At 38.7% G+C, this 20735-nt stretch overlaps 1 protein-coding gene, 1 long non-coding RNA gene and 6 other non-coding genes across 9 annotated transcripts; all 8 read right to left on the bottom strand.

Annotated features, from left to right (window-relative positions):
* Positions 1 to 2766: 2766 nt before the first annotated feature.
* LOC146523099 (RING finger protein 175-like) lies at positions 2767 to 14893 on the bottom strand. 2 transcript variants are annotated; one of them, XM_085154679.1, is made up of 9 exons: positions 14559 to 14885; positions 14186 to 14223; positions 13867 to 14008; positions 8041 to 8195; positions 7444 to 7551; positions 5809 to 5929; positions 5371 to 5504; positions 4472 to 4573; positions 2767 to 4156 (listed from the first exon to the last, which is right to left on the bottom strand). In XM_085154679.1, exons 1-9 carry the CDS (start codon positions 14577 to 14579, stop codon positions 4036 to 4038), a joined length of 942 nt encoding a protein of 313 aa, XP_085010805.1. In that variant the 5' UTR covers positions 14580 to 14885; the 3' UTR covers positions 2767 to 4035. The 2 variants fall into 2 exon arrangements, with proteins under 2 accessions (XP_085010805.1, XP_085010806.1); XM_085154680.1 differs by lacking the exon at positions 4472 to 4573 and having other exon boundaries at positions 14559 to 14893.
* A 1348-nt stretch (positions 14894 to 16241) lies between these two features.
* On the bottom strand, positions 16242 to 16334 carry LOC146523098 (small nucleolar RNA SNORD14). The gene has a single exon (XR_014873492.1). It is a non-coding gene; the product is annotated as a small nucleolar RNA SNORD14 (small nucleolar RNA).
* A 173-nt stretch (positions 16335 to 16507) lies between these two features.
* Positions 16508 to 16600, bottom strand: LOC146523097 (small nucleolar RNA SNORD14). The gene has a single exon (XR_014873515.1). It is a non-coding gene; the product is annotated as a small nucleolar RNA SNORD14 (small nucleolar RNA).
* Positions 16601 to 17041: 441 nt separating this feature from the next.
* On the bottom strand, positions 17042 to 19699 carry LOC146523092 (uncharacterized). Its single transcript, XR_014873266.1, has 4 exons — positions 18478 to 19699; positions 18159 to 18269; positions 17557 to 17678; positions 17042 to 17303 (listed from the first exon to the last, which is right to left on the bottom strand). It is a non-coding gene; the product is annotated as an uncharacterized LOC146523092 (long non-coding RNA).
* LOC146523096 (small nucleolar RNA SNORD14) lies at positions 17106 to 17197 on the bottom strand. The gene has a single exon (XR_014873537.1). It is a non-coding gene; the product is annotated as a small nucleolar RNA SNORD14 (small nucleolar RNA).
* On the bottom strand, positions 17410 to 17501 carry LOC146523095 (small nucleolar RNA SNORD14). The gene has a single exon (XR_014873483.1). It is a non-coding gene; the product is annotated as a small nucleolar RNA SNORD14 (small nucleolar RNA).
* On the bottom strand, positions 17766 to 17858 carry LOC146523094 (small nucleolar RNA SNORD14). Its single transcript, XR_014873526.1, has one exon. It is a non-coding gene; the product is annotated as a small nucleolar RNA SNORD14 (small nucleolar RNA).
* LOC146523093 (small nucleolar RNA SNORD14) lies at positions 18339 to 18430 on the bottom strand. Its single transcript, XR_014873472.1, has one exon. It is a non-coding gene; the product is annotated as a small nucleolar RNA SNORD14 (small nucleolar RNA).
* Positions 19700 to 20735: the final 1036 nt, after the last annotated feature.

Here is a 20735-nt window from a genome sequence, read left to right as displayed (position 1 = left end):
CCTTCATTTACATGCTGTTTGATTGGCTGCAGTGTCCTGAGAGAGAACCTGGCACTCTGTGTACATATTTCCCTTGGATGTGCTTGAACCCTTTAAAGCCCGGTGTATTAAATTTGATACAAGTTTTTTGTGACTTTGAATAAATTGCAATACATTTTGAAGGAAATGTTATTTTAAATTCTAGATTTAGCAAATATGATACAAATTAAAAGTACATTAACTAAAATGAACAAAAGTATAGTAATTAAAATTTAGAGAGTGCCAAGATGAGTAAACCTGATGAAACTTTACACCAAAACAAATAATGTATTAAGAGCAGAAGGAAGCATGTTGCTGGGTTTCGTCACAGTCCCTAGTCACACGTATTCAACAAAAATACAAAAGACTTATTCATCAAGATACTGATCAAGCGGCAAGTTTATTGCAAAGGTTTGCTTTTTATTGCAACAATAAAAGACCTCCTTATCTTGAAAAAAGACATTTGAGGCACTGAAATATGGACTTCACAGGACCAGGGGTTTACTATCTGGCGTGGCAACACGTTCTCACTCCCAAAGCATAACATTTTACACTAGGTGACAAATCGTCAACATATTAAGTTTTCGGGCACCCAACGCGTTCCTACATGAGGACATGGGAAAAGTGAGGAAACGTGAGAACCGTTTGGACTCAATCCACACATCTTTGCTCTTTTCCTTAAAATCGCTTGGGACAAAACGGGCTCGGCGTGGGCAATGACTCCAAGGAGTTATTAAAAGTGAGAAACATTTACTGTAAGCTTTAAAATATGTACTTTTAGAACGTGAATAAAGGGTTGTTTTTTAAGATATTAAAAGCATCACCACAGGTGAGTAATCTGGAGGGTTTTCCATTTTCCTTTAAATACAATCATGAAAAATCTCATAAGTGAGCAAAGGTAAACAGGTAAGAAGGTAAATTATTAGCTGCTCTTTTTAACTTTCTCCATTTCCAAGCTAACGTTTGAAAATCAAAAGCTCTTAAGGGAAACTGTGAGAGTCAGCCACAGTCTAAATTTTCTAAGCACATTACCAATAAACAGCATTTACTACAATGAAAAAAGCTGCCCAACACACATTTATATAGTAAATGAACTATATAAATCTTAATTATGCCAATGGGAACGAACCTTTTGGCATAATTAATATTTCAAACATGCAAAAGAATTTTCTTAATGAATTCACATGTCCATTAAAAAAATAAATTTCCATAATTTTAAGCTCCTTTTGTTGTTTTTATTACTTAATTAATACAAAGTGATCAGCAGCAGACAAAACACAATAGAAGTAAAAAAACAAACAAACAAATAACCAAAAAAAACCCAAACCCGGCAACACATTAGGCAACACAAAATAGAGTGTTTTTTGGGGAGACATTAAGGTGACAAAACAGCTGTGGGAGCGCCAGAAACCAAAGTATGCAAAGAACTGCACTAAGAGATGCAAGAAGCAAAGGGTTCATCAGTGTTGTGAGGAATAAAATGATGCTGGTAATGTGCTGTTTAATGATATTCATATAATACTGTAGATAAATATTCACCATTAGCTATTTACTGCTAGCCTGTCCCTTCCACAGCTGTTCCATCACATTATAATCTCCCCCAAAACACTTCAGTTGAATAAAACACAATGCAACTCAACTGAAATTGCAGTGTGTTTGACCTCTCAGGACCACTGTAGATTAGCATCTGTGGGCAGGCAGACTATGAGGACTGACTTGTTTGTAGAACCATTAAAGAAACTATAGTGTTTGGCACTTGGTCACTTGATTCATTTTAGTTCTGGAGTTTAATGCACCTAACATCTCATCAGGCTTTATATTCACTGGCACTGGCACCTGTATTTATATACATTTGTGCTGAATAAAAGAAGAATCTATGTCTTTATGCAAATATAAACCAATGGTAATATCTTTGTTTCTACATTGTGATTACATGTGGAATCGACTGGTTATTCTTAAATAACTCAAATTTGTAACTGTGTTCCTGTTCAGTAAGCATTAATGTTCTGAATTAACCTCCAAACGAATGGAGTGACTGTGGTTATGTGTCAGACTGGAACTGGGCATTTAAATGACCCTGTTCTGCTCGTCCATGGAGGTTTTGCTGCATAAGTCTATTCATTCATAAACACACATGTAACAAGTTGACACCTACTGCTACATTAAATTAACTACTTACCAACTTCAGCTTCATATAAATTACAACAACAGACACTCAAATTATTTTCAAAAACAAAAGAGTACATTAAATGTAAACGGTGTAATGTGTACAACAACAATTTAGACTGGACTGGGTAACACTTTATAGTAAATAGTAGGGAAATTTACTTTAATGTTTATGATAATGTTTACTTATTAAAAACTGATTTGAAACCCAATCTGTGAACATTATCCAACTGAGGGCTGTCGAGGTGCCATGTGCTGAATCTAGTAATAGTTTTTATTCACGTGCGTTCCTAAACTCAGTTTACAGGCCAAACCAAAGACTATTAAATGCAAGTGAAACACTCAAACCTCTAAGCCCTACCACCAGCATTAACTTACTCCTTTCCATGACAACAGAAAAAAAAGGTTTTCTTTCAATAACCAAAATCTTTCTTTAATATGAAAATCCTGAATCCAAGAAAACAACTTTTCAGTTGGTTTTACAGGTGAACTGGTGGTTGATGGAAACAGTATCACCGCTCCAAGTAAACAAATATACAATATAAAGTAGTTTGTGTGGCAAAGTTTATCTAGAAAAAAAAATTAGGATATTTTGAATGTGCCAGTGCAATTCGTATTATATAGCTAGACCACATACTAATTTTTCATGGTCCTGGAGATATTTATATGGACACAGTTGCAGGAAAGAGATCCTATTCTTCAGATTTTCAGCTGAAATTTGGAAACCGTTTATAATGGGCCTCACTAGAAGAGAACCTGGAGGACACAATAAGCTCTGAGGTGATTTTTATCACAACAAGAGTAACATTAGGTGAAAGCATCATAGAAATCCCAACATTTAAGTGTGCACTTTGTGAATATAGAGGCATGAAACAACCAGAAGACCATGTCATAAATCCAGGCTGAGATTTCAGAGTGATCCGGCTGTGGCTGCACAGTTAAGGGAAAACTATTTTTCATCAAACCTGAACTGTGACTTTGATAAACATGTACTCATCATGATTCAGTTATTACAAGTCTAACAGCTGTTAAGACCTGTTTAAACTTGGAATGGCATTCACATGATCAAATATGCCAGAGAGTTAGTGCATAAGAGCAGATTTATTTTCACTTTCATTAACATGGCAGGATAAATTACAACATCTTATGAATTCTATGAAAACTGTGCAACAAATTGCTACCGAGAGTCACACCGGACCTTTGTGTTTTATCAATGCTGTGGGAGACGTATTCTTTCATTTCTACCACAGTTCAGCATAACAAAAAGAATCAACATTACACATAGTACACAGCGTAGTTCAGTAATTTGCATTGGCACAGTCAAATACTGTCATGTTACAATTAATCAATGTGTCCAAGTGTTACCCAGAGCTGTCCTTATTATAAGCAATGTGCAAAGAGCTGCAACAATCCAATACAGATAAAGTCTAATGAGAAAGATAAATGTTTTATTAAAAAAAAAAAAAGAAGAAACAAAAAAAGGGGAGTGTGAAAATTAAACACAAAAATCTGTAAGACAGAACAAAGTAAAGCATCTTTCAGCTCAACAGAAACAGCATACATGACAGCAAAACTTCCAGACCAAACTAGATTGATCTGTCAAAATACTGGCTCTGTGCTCCAATCACTCTGTTTGGGTTGGCAGCAAGTTTGAGGTCGTGTTGAGACTCTGACGCTTTCCGTTTACTCTGCAGTAAACCATGCGAGAGTTTAGTCCGAGAACACGAAACAAAAGACTTTGAAAGCAGCTGCATTCGGTTCCTTGTAGCGCCTACTGTGACAGTTTGCTATCACACGTGTCCTGAGTGTAACTCAACTCCAGCCGTACTTACGGCGGTGTTCCTCTGGGCTTTACTCGAGGCCCAGGGAGAAATTAATGCCGTGAACGATACCAATGATGATGGGTTGCCAAGCAACCAAATATCTGAGCCAGTCGAGAAGCTGCCCGTAAAGGACATGCGTCTTCTCCCAGCTGGAAATTGAGGAATTAAGGACAAAAATCATGTTTTCTAGACAAATGTCAGGGGTGCACTGTACTGATAAAGAACAGTGAAATCAAACAGGTAAAAGCACATTATGTTGAATGTTACAAGGGCAATGTTAATACTTTATGCTTTTTCAGTTATTTTGAGATCACTTAGAAATCACTTTCTATGAAGATCTTAAGAAGTCTCTACGTTTTTGTTCATTAATTCTCTTTCTAAAGAAAAACAACAACAACAACATATAACAAAAAACCCCGAGCAATACTTCAATTGTCAGCCCTTAATGGAGCGCAAAAGGATACGGGTTGTTCATCATCCTCTTCAAGTCAACCTTCTCATTGCAGTAAGGACACGTCTGCTTTTTACCCACAATGCACCAGCCACGGATGCAGAACTCGTGGAACCTATTGGTTGAGGATCGAGTTAAGGCCGAAAGAGCAACCTGTTTACTGAAATAAATCATCATCATCATATAAACTCCATCTGGGTAACTAAAGCCATTTTGATTTACAGGCGGCTCCCTGACATAGGCAGCTGTAGCTGCTACTTCTCTGCTAAGCTTGGCTAACTAAAGTCACTGAACAGACCTCGAGTGTGTTTTTTCACGTTTGAAGCATTTTAATGTAATCGTATATCAAATAATATCACTTACTGTGCGGTTAAGAGGCCATCCAATAAATTTGTCCTTGAAGCTAGCAAGCATGAAAGTTAGCGTAACACTCCACCTCTAATATTCTTCAGTTCAAAAAGATGATGAGACGATGATGGAGGACTCAATCCTACCTTTGCCCCATGTGACCTAACAATTCACATGTGAATGGGGCAGGTTAGGGTCTCTCAGGAACACCTCCACGGATGGTTAAATAACTGTTGGAACCGAAGAAGCCTTTCAGATTAGAGGTGAAATGTCTTCAAGAACCTTAAAAGAAGTCGAGCTGCCATCAATTTAAGCACTTAACCAGACCTGAAGCACTGGACCTGCGGATCTATGCAGACATACGTCAAGATCTCTCCACTCAGTTAGGAACCTTCCTATGAAAAGCTGACTGTTTGACCACAATCCTGGTCACCTCCAGAGCCGCAACATGACTATAGCCAAAATGTAACCATATTACATCAACATCACTAACTTAAAACACAATATTAATTGAAATTATAAAAAGCCTTTGGACCTGTAGGAAACAACAGGGCTTTAGGATACAAGTGTCCACAGGAGAGCTGGTAGGTGTCTTCTATAAATCCTTCCTCCTCCACGTTCACCAGGATCCTCTGACCACAGACCGCACAGATATCATTGGTTAGGCTCCTGCTGGGCATGCCACCCTTGTTGTAGTACTGAAAACACACAGGTGCAACATCAGCAGGCATACACATAAATGTTGTTATTGTTTTGCGTTTTACTTTTATTGATTTATATACACAAAAAACAGTCAAGTTTCTGTAGCCATTTTCTTTCAAAACTGTTTTTTGATTGTGTTTGTGTTAAACTTCAAAAATGATGACAGACTCTAAGACTATTTATACTGTTTGCAAACACTTAAGCTTAATTTAATTGTACTTTAAAACACTGTTAGCTTTATTTATTCACAAACTACCTCAAGGCTGCCATGTTAAACTAGGAGGGCAAAAAAAGTTTTACCCCGATTGTAGAAGCCATGCAGTCCGAGCAGATTTCAGCAAAGTCTCTGCCCATGACGCCGTAGTAAAGTCCATAAAACAGCATAATCACGCCGACATCCATCGAGTCCTCTGCTTTGATCCTGTACAAAGAGAAAAAGGAATAACTCAGTTATTTAGCTGTACTCATGTCAGGACAGCTAATTTAACTGTGCTCAATGGAACTGAGAGACATTTAAATGGAGTTATATAACTATCACTTAGTATCCAAAAAGCCACTAAAGAGGCGTTACACTGTATCTGAAGGTATTCTGTCCTGGACATGTAAAAGGTGAAAGGTCAACTGTTTGACAGCTCACTCAGCCAAAATCATATTTAAGATGTTAAGACCACAGTTTAATCAAATTAACCATATCTTCAACTCTTGACCCCTCAGTCACCTGATTTATTAAACTTTAATCTGTTTAAAACATGCAAACATTTACCTTCACAGCATGAATATTTTCTAAGCCAGTTAACCTAGACAAGAGGTGGATTAGCATTTTGTTGCTTTTAATTATGTTATGTTTCCTGTATCCTTTGGCCTGCTGGATATCTTAAGCAAGGGGATACCCACATCTGGACTGAAAGTATGTCTGAGGTCTGTTAAAAACCACGAGCACATCAACTGCAAAATCTAGTTTGTATCAGGATCAATGGATGCTCTCTTCATGATTTGTTTACCTGCCTGTTCAACTTGTGATAAATGTATGGGGACATGAAGGGACATTTATATCCACTGTATCGTCCTCATATACTGGTTCAGAACTGATTTTTCATGGAGTGACTCTGAAATAAAACTTTTCAATACTTCCATTGAAACAGGTTTATTTGTGTTTTGTCCCACTATCTTAAACTCTTCCAGGCAATTGAAATCTCAAATAAAACATAACTCAGGGAAACTCAACCAGAAGTCAACACTTTAGCACCCTCTACAGTTCACTGCTACACTTGAGTGGCACTGGTAGCTTTCTGCATGTTTAGCCCGTTCTGGAAATGAAACTCAGTGCAAGAGAAACTTAATGAAGTGAAACTTAATGAAGTGAAACTTAGTGAAATGAAACTTAGTGAAGTGAAACTTAATGAAGTGAAACTCAGTGAAAACAGAAAGCTCAAAAATAAAATGTATTTACAAAGTACACAACTCCAATAACTTGAGTTTCTGACAGTGTGTGAAGCAGACTGTGTCTCTACATTTGGATTTCTGAATGCTTTTTGTTTTAATACTTTCAGTGTTTAACAGCCACTATTGTATGAACAGTGGCTCCATTGTGTAACATGGTTTTGTCAGGAAAGGCTCTCAATTCAATTTTATTTCTATAGCCCCAAATTACACACAACAGTTGCCTCAAGGCACTTAATATAGTAAAGTAAAGATCCTACAAGAATACAAAAACCAGAAAAAAGCCAGCAATTATATGACACCCTATTAGCAAGCGTTGGAGACAGTGGGAATGAAAAACTCCCTTATATCAGGTGAAAAAAATCTGCCAGAACTACGCAGATCTACCTGCTGTGGTAACTGCTTGTGAATAAGGGAACAGCCCAAATTAGCTTTGAATGAACTCTGTGTGATTAAACAAGCTCATTAAGAGCTGAGCTGTCAGCACTGACTCACCTGAAGAAGACGTTGAAGCCGAACATGGTGAACATGATGGCCATGTAGCCCAGAACCCCGACTGCATAACTCAGCTTGTAGATGAGCAGAAACCACTTGTAGACCATCCTGGAAATTCAAAGAGACAAAGACAATAGTTGTCCTGTTAGTCATCATTCACCATGACACACTGTCATGTGTCACTGGACACATCTGCTTTAAATAAAAGGGTTTTAAAATTAGGAGCTAATTGGTTTTGCTTTGTTAAATTTTATGTGTGTATATCTTTTTATTTGCCTTTGTTTTGTAGTTTTCTGTTGGTTTTCTGTTTTTCATCTTATTATAAAGTATTAACAAGGCCAAAAAGGGCTCACAAGTGTATAAACAGAAAATACTTAATTTTAAAGCTTGAGTTCTATATTATTTATAAACATAATGACCCAGATGTCTACAACTGTAATGGGTCTCTATTTCTAATCTGTATAATAATTAGCCAAACGATAAAATACGGTGTAATTGTATGCAAGTTGCCATACCCCAGATCCATTGTGAAATCTTCGGTCTTTCCTTTATTTCAGTAAAATAAACTCTTTAGTTTGTCTCCACTGTTCCCCTTACCTCGGCGTCCTGCAGGACAGCGGCTTGCGGGTGGCTCTGAAGATGACGTAGCTAGTGATGACGGAGAACATCCCCCACATCGACAGAAAACGCCACCAGTACAGTTTGATGGTGAAGTAAAGAGGAACCACCCACATCTGGACCAGAGTCACCAGCTGTTGAGGACAGAGACAGTCCGTATTCAGTATCAGACTAAGCCTGCTACATACAGTGGTGCGAATGGTAAACGAAAATAGCACGTTTCTTCTCTCCCAGAGGTCCAAGTACTTTATACAACATCCTTCATTCACCCAGTCACACAAACTAAACTTTAGCTGCTTTTTCACTAACATTCACACACATTAACAGCAGTTTGGAGTCACCATCTTTCCCAAGGATAATTGCCTGAAGCAGAGTAAATACAACATGAATTATTTTAATTAAGTTTCCAAAACTAATTGCCCCTAATCCACATAACTGGTTGTGCGACCCTTGTGGGAAGAAAAAAAAACTGCAAACAACTAACTAACAATGAGCACCATGGAGGAATTTTGGCCCACTCATCTTTGCAGAATTGTTTTAAATCAGCCATAATGGTGGGGTTTTGAGCATGACCTGTTTAAGGTGAGGCCAAAGCATCATGTCCAGACTTTCACTGAGCCACCCCAAAATCTTCAATTTGGTGTTTTTGAATCAGTCACTTGTGGATTTGTTCTGCTGCATAATTGAACTAAGCTTAACTGGACATTATCCTTCAGGATTTTCACCTGCAGATGGGGAAACAGCATTGTTGTACATCACTGCTAGCAGGAGTGAGTATATGCTAACAGCTGCAGTTAAGCTTACATGTGCAGAATGACACTGACAATGACACAATAAATGCTTGTAAACAAGTGTAAGGTGACTTGTTTCCTCTAAAGGATTTCCTTTGTGAGAAAATAACATCAGTAATGTAGTTCAGGCCATAAAACAGGCAAAAAGAACTTCTGTAAGTTTTCTCAGGAGCCTGAGAAAACTTAGTCTTCAATATTAAAATATAAAAAAATAGTTTTATTTTAAACCTATTCAGCATTACTTTGTACTTACACGAATAACAATGGCACCAGGCCAATAAAGACAAACATCCTGTGCATAAAACCTTGCAGCTTCTAACCACAGCTGATGCCAACTTTATAATAGGTTTCACACAGGAAAAGGTACAGCAGAAACGTTCAGGACGTGGCCAAATTTCTTCTCAAACCGCCTCCTCTAGCTTCTTTCCATCATCAGAGGACAAGAAACTTTTGATCGTTTCTACAACTGAAAATCTGACATTTGGCTTTACAGAAACCTCACCATGTGACCTGTGCTTACCAAAATTATTGGGCCATATTCAACCTTACAACTTCCACTGCATGCTTAAACTTTTGTTAGTATGGTCATGATGCACATGGTTAAAGCTGTTAACACTCCATACTTTAACTGCTCAAATGATTACGCAGAAATCAATTTGATATACAGCACCATCGCAACAACAGTCGGCTCAGAGCACCTTATACTGTATTGTAAAGACCCCACAATAACACAGGGAAACCCCCAACAATCAGAGAACCTCCTATGAGCAAGAACTTTGGCGACAGCAGGAAGGAAATTCTTCCTTTAAACAGGAAGTAACCTCAGACAGAACCAGACTCAGGGAGGGTTTTTTTTTTTTATTTGGTTTTTCTTTTTTGGCTGTTGTACATTGTAGATGGTTCCTTTCCAGATAGAGATCAGTGCCGTTTGTTCAGGTGGGATTCACATGAGCTTGTACCTCACTGTCTGAAACTAAAACTAGTGCACAGACTGCTCTCTCAGAAATTTTTAACCCCATCCCCAAAATTTAAATGTATTATTTAACCCTCTGGGGTTAACAGACGCGGCGGCACGTCATAATGGCGATTTAAGATGACAGCGAGACAGAGCCTGAGATCAGTTTCAATTTGTGTTGGAAGTGCAAACTTCAAACTACTTACCAGTTTTTAAATTGTGTTGATAGGCCAAGAAAAAGTTATGATTAATAATATTCGCATACTCCCCGTTTACTGCAAGAAGAGACGATAAACACCAAACTTTCTAAAGACAGCGCTCGCGTTGCAAGCGAAACCCCACCCCACAAAACAGCATCCCCTTTCTTACTGGTGAAAAATTAACCACATCAATCAATCAAATAAATAAATAAATAAATATGGCAACCCACGACATTTGGTTGCTGAGGCTGAGGGGAAGATTGTGGGAGCTATGGCGGCAAGTGATTGACAGTAATATTGATAGTGAGTTTTGAAAATTTGTTGTTGTTTTAAGTGTCACAACAATGAGACGGCTACTTAATGTGGATCAGGCATTGAAACCTTTTTTAGGCTGGAAGTAGTTTCGGAGCCAGACTTTGAGCCGGAGAAGGATGAGTATGACAATGAAGTGGAAGATACACTTTTTGTTCTACAAGAGGTAAAGAGGGGAAGAGGAGGGGAGGAAGAAGAGCCTCTCACATCCACACATAGGCTGTATCCCAATTCAGGGTCTGCAGCCTTAAAGTACGCAGCCTCAACAATCCTCAAGGGCCGCGTACTTAAAGACCGCTAAGGCCAGAAGTGCGAGGCTTGTGAAATGGGACGGTCTAGCCTCTGTTGCGCTGCCCAGGTTGCCTAGCAACCATAATACTAACAGCTGGAAACGTTTCATACAGCTTTGTTTGACAGAAAAGGAGAAAATCTTTTGTTCATTTGTTTGTTTGTTTCTACATGAGCTTTGATCATTCTCTGTAAGATTAAGATCAGCGTATATTTTAAAGTAAAGGCTTTAAAACCAAGTTAGTACAAACGTCACTAATGTCACATAACTTTGCTGACATGTGGCCAACAGTAATGTTTTAATGTTCTTCGTTATTAAACATTTGCACATAAATAAGTGACATAATATTCAGTACATACTTAAAGTTTACTCTTCGGGTGCCCCTCATCCGCCGTTTTTTTTCGGCAAATTATCCACACTGACCGCCGCGCTATGCATTCTGGGATATGTTGGGCCACAAAGTCTACACCGCCACGTCCTTAAAATTCAGGGAAATGAAGGACGCATTTGAGGGCCGCATTTCGAGCAGCCTTCGAATTGGGACAGCCTTCGTCGCGTTGCGGTGACTTAATCGGCCTTAAAATGCGGCCTTTAAGGCTGCAGACCCTGAATTGGGATACAGCCAGAGTGCGCTAGGAGGTCTGCAGAGAGAGGGAAGGTGTGACACACCCACCAGGTCCAGATCTCCACTGGCCCAGGCAGCAGAGCCACACCTCAGCTCAGAGTCCTGGAAGTCAGAGAAGGATGCTGACATGGCCCCAGAATTTAGCAGAACACCAGGAGTCCAGATAGAGACACTTTGCCCTCATAGCCCAACAGACTTTTTCTTATTGTTTTTTGCTACTGACACAGTCGATACAAATTTGTGCAAACACGAACAAAAATGCTGCAAATAAATAAATAAAAAATAAATAAACAAAAATCATAATTTAGGCAAAAAATACAAATGCACTGAGACAGAACATCTCTATCAGTTTTTGCTCTCCTGATTTACATGTCACTTGTGTCACTTCCAATCTCAGAGATTACTGGAGACTAGGGCTGGGCCATATCATACCGTTCACAGTAATACCGGTGTAATGTTGGGCAATGATAAGAAAATGAAATATCGCGATAGAATATGGGTAAAACGTGCATGCGCAGTGCCTTTGTTTACATACGCACATGGCTGCGACGCAGAATTAGAAGAGCGAAAGTGGATCGTTGAATGAAACGGATGAACCAGAATTGGTTTGTAAAAATGCTGCAACTTCAGTGGTGTGGAACTGGTTTAGCTTTCGTCCGTCAGATACACAACAAAGCACTATTTTTGGTAGAGCATGCTAGCGGGCCGTCGTTATTACCGTGTTGTTTGGAAAATACGGCACACTTAAAATCAATCCTTTGATTTTTCTGAAAGTCGACAGTGTCCCTTATAATCCTTTGTGCCTTATGTATGAATTCTGGTTGTGTTTACTGACCTCGAAACGATTTTATGTCGTACACGGTGCTCAAAAATCTGTCAAATGTTTCAGTACGACTTTGCTAAGCTACGAAGCCGCACCGTTTGATGGATTGTCGGAGCATTACGGCTATCGTAGGCAGGAGCCTCGTGGAGTGATACGCACTGTGCTTCAACATAATATTACCATATTGTGTGTGTATAACCTCTTTTTAAGTTTTGTGGATATTATACATGGTTATGATCAGGATATGTCGACCAATTTCCACTGGAAATACCTTTTGGTTAAACTGTCAGCAAGGAATTTGCACTGTTAAATTTTTATATAACTTTAATGCACTTAAAAAGCTGCTTGTTTAAGTGAAAATACATTGATGGGTTTTTTTTTGCACTAATAAAGTTGTGGAGTTGTAAAGTATTTTGTCTAGTGTCAATTATATCGTCAGTTATATCGTTATCGCAAATTTTCAAATGTATATCGTGATAAATATTTTTGGTGATATCGCCCTGCTCTACTTGAGACTGAATCATATCTTGTCTGTGCCTCTTCCATCCATAGTGATGATGAGAGACAGATTCTTCACCATATTTTGGAACATCCACCTCAGTGATCCTGAGGTGGATTTTAAAAAAATGACGCAAAGAAGGGAACACCAGGCCATGACAAGCTTTTTAGAGTCAGACCTCTAAATGATGAGACCCTCAGTGCCTGCCAGGCTCATTACCAAAAAGGAGGGAGTTGTCAGTAGATGAAAGGATGAAAGGTGGCAACCAACGCAAAAACTGGGATGACACAATATATGAAAGACAAACCAACTAAATGGGGGATGAAAATGTTTATATTGGCTGAATCAAGAAGTGGCTACACCATCAGCTTTACCATATACACTGGCAAGAATCAAACTTCAAGTGAGCATGGGCTGGCCTATGATGTGGTGATGAACCTCATTCGGCTTTTTTGTCTTGGCACTGGATACCATGTTTACATAGACAATTTTTATACCAGTCCCAGACTGTTCCTGGACCTGACCAGCATGAGGTTTGGTGCATGTGGTACCTACAACAGAAAAGGATGTCCCAAAGACAGGGCGAATGTCAGAGGATCTGAGATAGATCAAGGCCCACTTGTTTTTGTGAAGTGGATGGACACACGGGAGGTGTCCGTGTGCTCCACCATCCATCCCTGCATTTTCAGGGGAGACGGTGAAGAGAAAGGTGAAGGATGGACACTTAGCTATCGGAGAAATCCCCTGTCCCACACCAATCATGGCATATAATAAAAATATGGATAGGATTGACCTGTCTGACCAGCTCACTCAGTATTATTTCACTCACAGAAAAACTGCCTGCTGGCACAGGACCATGTTGCTGCATTTTGTGGACATTGCGACAACAAATGCATTCACCTTGCATCATGAGATATGCAGTGCCAACCAGGTTCAGTCCATAGCGCACAAAGCTTCTATAGTGTGCGTCAGCTTTGTGGGATGGACAAGACAGGTGTTCCCCACAGCAGGAGAGCTGAACACATTCCTGCTCAAACTGTCACCGACACAGATGCTGCCCAAAAAGCCACTAAAGGGAGACTCAAATGTAAGCGCTGTCTCCAGGAGGACAACAGGTGGAGTGACACACCCTTAAAGTGTCAAGCCTGTGGTGTGCCCCTGTCTTGTGGTGAAGAGTTGTTTGAAAAATTCTACATAGGTTTTTAAAAATTTACTATTTATATTAAACATGATTTGTTAAACATGTTTGTGGTTTTTACCATAAAAAAGAGGCAAATCAGTGCCTTTAGCCTCCCAGCTGGCAGCACTCACATTGTAGGAGCGATGGTGCCTCTGCTTCCACTGCACCAGGACTATCTGAGCCACTACGAGCGTGGCGATGAGGATCAGCACCATCTCTGCGTGCATGGCCTCATGTCCTCTGTGCTTCATGTGCAGGTGCTCGTGTTGCACCCTGTAAAGTTGAAGAAGAGGAGGATTAAGAAAGGAGTGAAGCATGTGCCGGAGAGTCAGGACTAAACATGAATTTGTGGGGGGCAAAAGCTGCATTTATTTTCATATTTGTTAAAAAAAAAAAGTATATGTTTTTGGGTATAACGTGTAAAGAAAATACAGAAGAGGGTGTACTCACTTCCAGTTTTCTCTGTGTGTCATTTTCAGCAGGTCGTCCTGGAATGAGGGACAGAAATAGCAGCTGGGAGCTTTGTGGGTCTCACTGGACACTAATGTAGGTTAACACAACTTCCTAAACTGAGAGACAAGCTATTTGATGAACTGTGTTTCCTGCCTCTACTATAACAACATAAGACCTAATGTTTCTGTAATAAGAAAGGCGTTTCCTTAAACATGCCTCTGTTGTGCCACGTCGAAGCCACAGTATTCACAGCTCACCTGAACTACGGAGCTAATTAGCCTCAGTTAGCCGCTGTTTTCTTCACTTGCCACGGACAGTAACGGTCGTTAAAGTTTATAAACAGCTAGACTGAAGAGTTTAGTTCACTCACCTGGGGATGTACACCCGCCATCGTGTTGCTTTCTGTGCGCTTCTGGTGCAAGCTATCCGGCAACCAGCAGCTAGCTTAGCCCGGTCCCTACTGACCGAGTAAGGAAGGCCAAGGGTGCCAAAATCAAACGCGATTCAGAGCGACCCCTCCTTGTCAGCTATGAACAAACCTATTTTAGTTTCATTTTTAAATCAGATATTATTTAACACTTTTCCAATTCAGTTTAGCTTGAGTAAGTTTCCAGAGTGGGTGAAGTTACTAAATTGTGAGAATTATTTTTCTGTCAATCCTAATTTCAATTATTTGCCTGCATGTATCAGGACATATATTGTTAAATTGAATGTTTGTTTTTCCCCAAGGTAACATAAGATAACTCTTTATTGTCATTGCACAGTCATACATAGTACAGTAGTACAATGAAATTGGAAAACTGTCCTACGTTGGCACTACATATAACACAACACGATATCACACATCACAACGCAACACAAACAACACAACACAGTATATTATAGAATAAGTGTATGTGTATTGTTTATATATTATTATTGTTACCTCCACCACCCCTAAAAAAGTCCAGGGAGGTAGCCAGTCAGGTCAGCTATTTGCATTGATCAGGGCTATTGCCCTGTTGTAAAAGCATCTCTTTGAGTAAGACAAACTCAACACAGGTGGTTTATGCTTGAAGTACCCCGAGTTGTGTTCAATTTTGTATCCATAACAAATCCTCAACTGGGGTGCCATAAGGAGGACCCACAGGAAAAATACAGTAAAGCAAAACTGTCATTATAAAAAAAAACAAAACAAAAAAAACAAGCTTTTAATAATAGTAATTAATAATAACCCATTAGCATTATATAAAAACGTGGTACTGCATAACAGTGTAAAAGTCAGTTGCTTAGAAATATGTAACTGTTTTACCAAGTAGAAAATCAGGTACACCCATTTACCTTCTTGTTAATACGAAGAACTTCTCTGCCAACTCAACATTTCATGTATAGCCTGATTTATTCCCAAAATAGTCCTCGACACACTGGGTTTTCACAGTATTGTGAATTAATATAGTTGTTTAATGTCTGAAAACATTTTCCAAATGTTATTCTCTAGTGTTAAAATTTACATGATGCAATTTACGTTCTCTGGGATTCTTCTTCATGTCACTGAGTTAGATGTTGAATAGTTTTCACCAGTTACAATCAAATATTTAAACATTTGCCCAAGCAATGCAGCCCAACGAGAAGCAACAGTGTACAGTCTAAAACCCCTTATTTGAATGACAATTTCAGCAAGAGAAGACAGATTAAAAACCAAAACAAAATCTTTCCACACCTATTGGATCTTTATTACTTTAAAAAGTTATGTACAAGTAAAAATACAAAAAACTAATTAACTTTGCCAGCATGTATGGAAAGCAAAAATCAGTTATTTCAAATCTAAGAACATCTCATTTACAGTCACAAAACTGCTAGCTTGTTTTCTGTTTAAGATTCATTTTATTTTTAAGATTAGATGACAGCCATCTTTCAAACTTCAACCTACAAAACAAACAAACAAACAAAAAAAAAACCTACACAGCTGACTCATGTTTGATTGCAGGTCCATCAACGTTGACGTCCGGCCTGAAAGTGAGATAAAGTTAGATCTGGAAGAGAAGAGTTCACAAGCAAAGCTGCAATCTAATGTTCGCTCAGACATCCAAGGAAGATTTGAACCATCTTTGGTGTTTAAACCTCTGGTGGAAACTACGAATGGCAGGAAAAATCATCATCACAGCGATAAACTCTTCAAAGATGTAAGACTTCAACAAGTAACCGTACATACCAGCTTTAACAGCCTGGAGAATCCACAGAGTAGCCTTGTATCCGTGGCAATTATCTCCCTGAAAGGGAGAATACAATTTAGCTCTTAGAACAAAGACATTCAAAAGTAGAGCTACAATCCTCTAATGTTCGCTCAGACATCCAAGGAAGACTTGAACCATCTTCGGTGTTTAAACCTCTGGTGGAAACTACGAATGGCAGGAAAAATCATCATCACAGCGAACATTACCCTTCCACGTTTTAATAAAGACTGTAGCTTCACGGGCATTTAAGGGGAAAACAAACAAACAAAAAAAGTCTATATGTGATTGCTATCACATGTACTTTTTTGGGGGGAGAAACTCAAGAGTTAAATGGCTACAGTTAAAGTTAAAGGGGACACATCTACAACACCCCAGGACTTTAAAGCAGAGTACAAACTTACAAACTTGCACATATAAAGAAGTAATGTGACCCAATTTTGTCAATGTTCAAATGGTGATAATTATAACCAAAAAAAAAAAAAGGATCCAATATCTGTTTTTGTAACTACAGTGTCATACATCTCCATCATAGTCAAGAACAGCTTGTAATACGTACCATCTTCAGGAACTCTGACCACCAACACCGGTGCTGGAGAGTCTGCAGGTTGATCCTTTACAGAAACATCCATTCAGCCTGAAAGTGAGATCCAGTTTAGGTCAGTACATAAGGCAGAAAGACACAAGATACAACAGGAATTAAATGTTCGCTCAGACATCCAAGGAAGACTTGAACCATCTTCGGTGTTTAAACCTCTGGTGGAAACTACGAATGGCAGGAAAATCATCATCACAGCGAAACAATTTCAAAAGGTAAAGTTGAAAATATTAACAAATACATACCGGGAGCAGCTTTGGTGATGCAACAGGTTTACAGCTGATGGGCATAACTGAAGACGTACATCCTGAAACAGAGATTGAGGCAGAGTCAGTTCTGAAAGAAGACGTGTCAATAACAAGAGTTGCCTGTGAAGGTTCTCAGTCATCAACAAGAGTTAAACTTCAAAGTGTTCGCTCAGACATCCAAGGAAGACTTGAACCATCTTTGGTGTTTAAACCTCTGGTGGAAACTACGAATGGCAGGAAAAGCGTCATCACAGCGAACTGTAAACTCCTCAGAGCAGCTGTACCGCGATCAAATGACCTTTAATAACTTACCCAGAATCAGGTGCAGTGATGCTGATCCACATCTGCTCCTCTCTGTCCAGAACTCCCTGAACCCAGCATGCTAACACAGCTGCAGCTTCATGACTTTTACTGAAGGCCATTCTCTGCAACGACTGGCAGAAACAGAAAATATGAATAGTTAGGAGCAAGAAGTGACAATCTGATTTAAAACAATATATATAAATAAAAAATTCCTTCAGTCGCTCAGACATCCAAGGAAGACTTGAACCATCTTTGGTGTTTAAACCTCTGGTGGAAACTACGAATGGCAGGAAAAATCATCATCACAGCGACTGAAGGTTTACAGATTTAAGACACTTTTCCAGGGGAAAAAAAGATTTAGATTTCCTCCGTATTTCAGAGAAAATATAAATTAAAATTTGCGTTCTCAATTTGTATGTCTTGAAATTAAAGACGTACACTGTACAGTCTGTACCCTGGAAAAAGTAGTTCAAAGAAATCCTTAAAAGCTGAAAATCACTATGCCCATGATGAGTGGGCTAGAGACCAGGCACAGATTTAACTGGTCTGCAAGTATTTTCTTACACTGTTTTAGTTAATGCATCAGTGGGTAACTTAACTGATAAACTCACCTGCAGATTTTAGTTCTTGAGGAATTCACCCCATCTCGCATCCTGACGCACCAGAGCACCTTCTGCACAGTGTTGTCCCCGTTAAGCTCATTCTCTGTGGCTGATGGGAACCTGTGGAGACAGTTGCTGCATTAGAAAGCCAGCATGTTAGCAGTAGCTGCTAATTAGGAACAGCTAGTAACGCTCAGACATCCAAGGAAGATTTGAACCATCTTTGGTGTTTAAACCTCTGGTGGAAACTACGAATGGCAGGAAAAACATCATCACAGCGCAGGAAGACGCTTCATATGCATAACAAAAAGCACAAAGGAAAACTTACCTAGACTGTGCTGGAGACAAACTGGAGTGCGTGTCATCCTCGTCAAAAAGAACGCTTGTTGAAGCGTCAACATTAAACTGAAAGAAGAAAACACCATTCAGTTAATAGTTCAAGGCCACAGTGACCAGAGTAACTGGATCTCAAGAGAGTTAAATCAGTACAATTACTACACATTAGCTTTTACACCAGTCTGTCTACAGATCTGTGCATCTACAAAAAGGCCAAAATCTTGACACCTTTAGCCTTTACGATCTTGTTTTACTTAATTTATAAATACAGATTAGGCATAAAATGTTTTCTATGATTTAGTCGTTTCTATGACAATTTAGTAGGTGTGTGCATACCATGTATTTTCTTTTAAAGAGTTCTTGTTTGATTTTATTCAAGTGGGTATTTTACTGACACCGACAATTTGTAACTTTGCTATGAAAACTACATTTCATTCTTATTAGTCTTAAATAAGTAACTGATTTCAAATCTGATTACGGCATACATTTTTTTATTATATCATGTAAATTAGTCAAAACCTTAGAAGAAGAAAAAAGCCTGCATCTAGTTAATGTTTAAACAGTTTCTTTTAATACAGGTTTGCTCTAAATCCATACTTTTGCACTTTTTGTACTTAGGGGAATTTTTTAAAATCATTATATTTTTCATGCATTTTTAGTAAGTAACCCATTCATTAATCGTATACCTAAAATAACTGAGCTTAATGCTGTTTCACCATATCTGATACCAAAGGTGATTATAATTTGTGCAACACCCCCACCACGTGTTCAGCTGATGGAAATTTCTGGATGCTCGTTGCTTATCGTTTTAAATAAAGGGCGAGTTAAAAAAAATAGTAATAAAATTGTAAAAATTACAAAACAATTGAGCTATTATTGACATGCCTATTGATAAAACTTAAAATTATTACATCTTCAGTCACATTTTAGACCCTCTTCATGCCACCACATGGTTTTAATTTATATATCACTTGTATGTATGACCAATGCAGCGGTGTAACTCTAACTGAAGTGTAATTAACTCTGAATAAACTCTACAGACGTGATGTTACGAGAAAACCACGTGACAAGTTTACAACGACTCCCGCACAATCTGCCGCCATCCGTGAAATAAACGCCTCATCGCTGGTAAATATCGGCACGTTACATCTCAACACAAAGTAATTAATAAATACAACGTTACATTTGTTAAATAAAATAAAGATTAAACGCATATTTACCCAGACGCAGACCAACACCCTCCACCTCGACTGCAGGCTCAAATGACGGAACACAGAGTTCCTCACCCTTTTATCTACAGGCGGCGACTAAATGGTGTAATTCAGTTTTATCGCCACCTGCTGGACCGGAGGCGGAACTGACACACTGTTAGTTAGTGCCTTCTTTTTAAAAGTTATGTATTAATTTCACGTAAATAAATAACTAATGCATTTCATATAAACAATAATTTCATATTATATTTCTATTTATTGATGGAATACATGGCACATGGTTTCAAAAATATTTAACTCTGGTTAAATGGTGACATATCCTGCTGGAAACAGCCATCAGAAAATGGGTACACTGTAGTCATAAAGGGATGGACAGGGTCAGCAACAATACTCAGGTCAGCACAGGCCTGTGGTGTTTAAATGATGTTTAGGTTGTATTAACACCATACTTGCACCACCTGCAGCAGCCTGAACCATTGATATCAGACAAGATAGAACCATGCTTTCATATTCCAGCCCTACCGTCACAGCAGAGATTGAGTTTTGTGAATTTAGCCTCAGTTTCCACCAAGTGTGGCCTTCTGCTGCTGTAGCCTTCCTATCAGATTGAAGCAGTCTGACCATTCTCCTCTGACCTGGATATTGTTCTCTTTTTCAAACCCTATTGATGAGTGTGGAGGAAAATCCCAGATCAGCCATTTCTGAAATACTCAGACCAGTCTGTCTGGCAACAACAACCATGCTCAAAGTCACTTTAATCACATTTTTTTAAAATGTGATTTTAATCACTCGTTTCGATGTTTGGATTGAACTTCAGCAGGACATCTTGACTATGTCTTCGTAGCTAAATCATTGCGTTGCTGCTGTGTGATTGACTCATTAGATATTTGCATTAAGGCAGAAACTTACATAATGAACCAGACAGAAATAAACACATAAAAAAACATGATAATTAGAATATATGATGAATAAATAAAACCAGCAAAACTTGACTTCTCTTTAATTTAATATTTGATTAAAAACACAATTCTGTTAAACG

The sequence above is a fragment of the Neolamprologus multifasciatus genome, chromosome 3, assembly GCF_963576455.1.
Source record: "Neolamprologus multifasciatus chromosome 3, fNeoMul1.2, whole genome shotgun sequence".
NCBI lineage: Eukaryota > Metazoa > Chordata > Actinopteri > Cichliformes > Cichlidae > Neolamprologus > Neolamprologus multifasciatus.
The sequence above is the reverse complement of the archived record's forward strand: the minus strand, read 5'-3'. Positions and strand labels throughout refer to the sequence as shown.

Coding starts and splice junctions, on each gene's coding strand:
- LOC146523099 (XM_085154679.1), bottom strand. CDS start 14,579: ATGGCGGGTGTACATCCCCAG. Junction 14,224..14,558: donor TGGCGGGTGTACATCCCCAG/GTGAGTGAACTA, acceptor CCCTCATTCCAG/GACGACCTGCTGAAAATGAC. Junction 4,574..5,370: donor CAGCTCTCCTGTGGACACTT/GTATCCTAAAGC, acceptor CTCAACCAATAG/GTTCCACGAGTTCTGCATCC.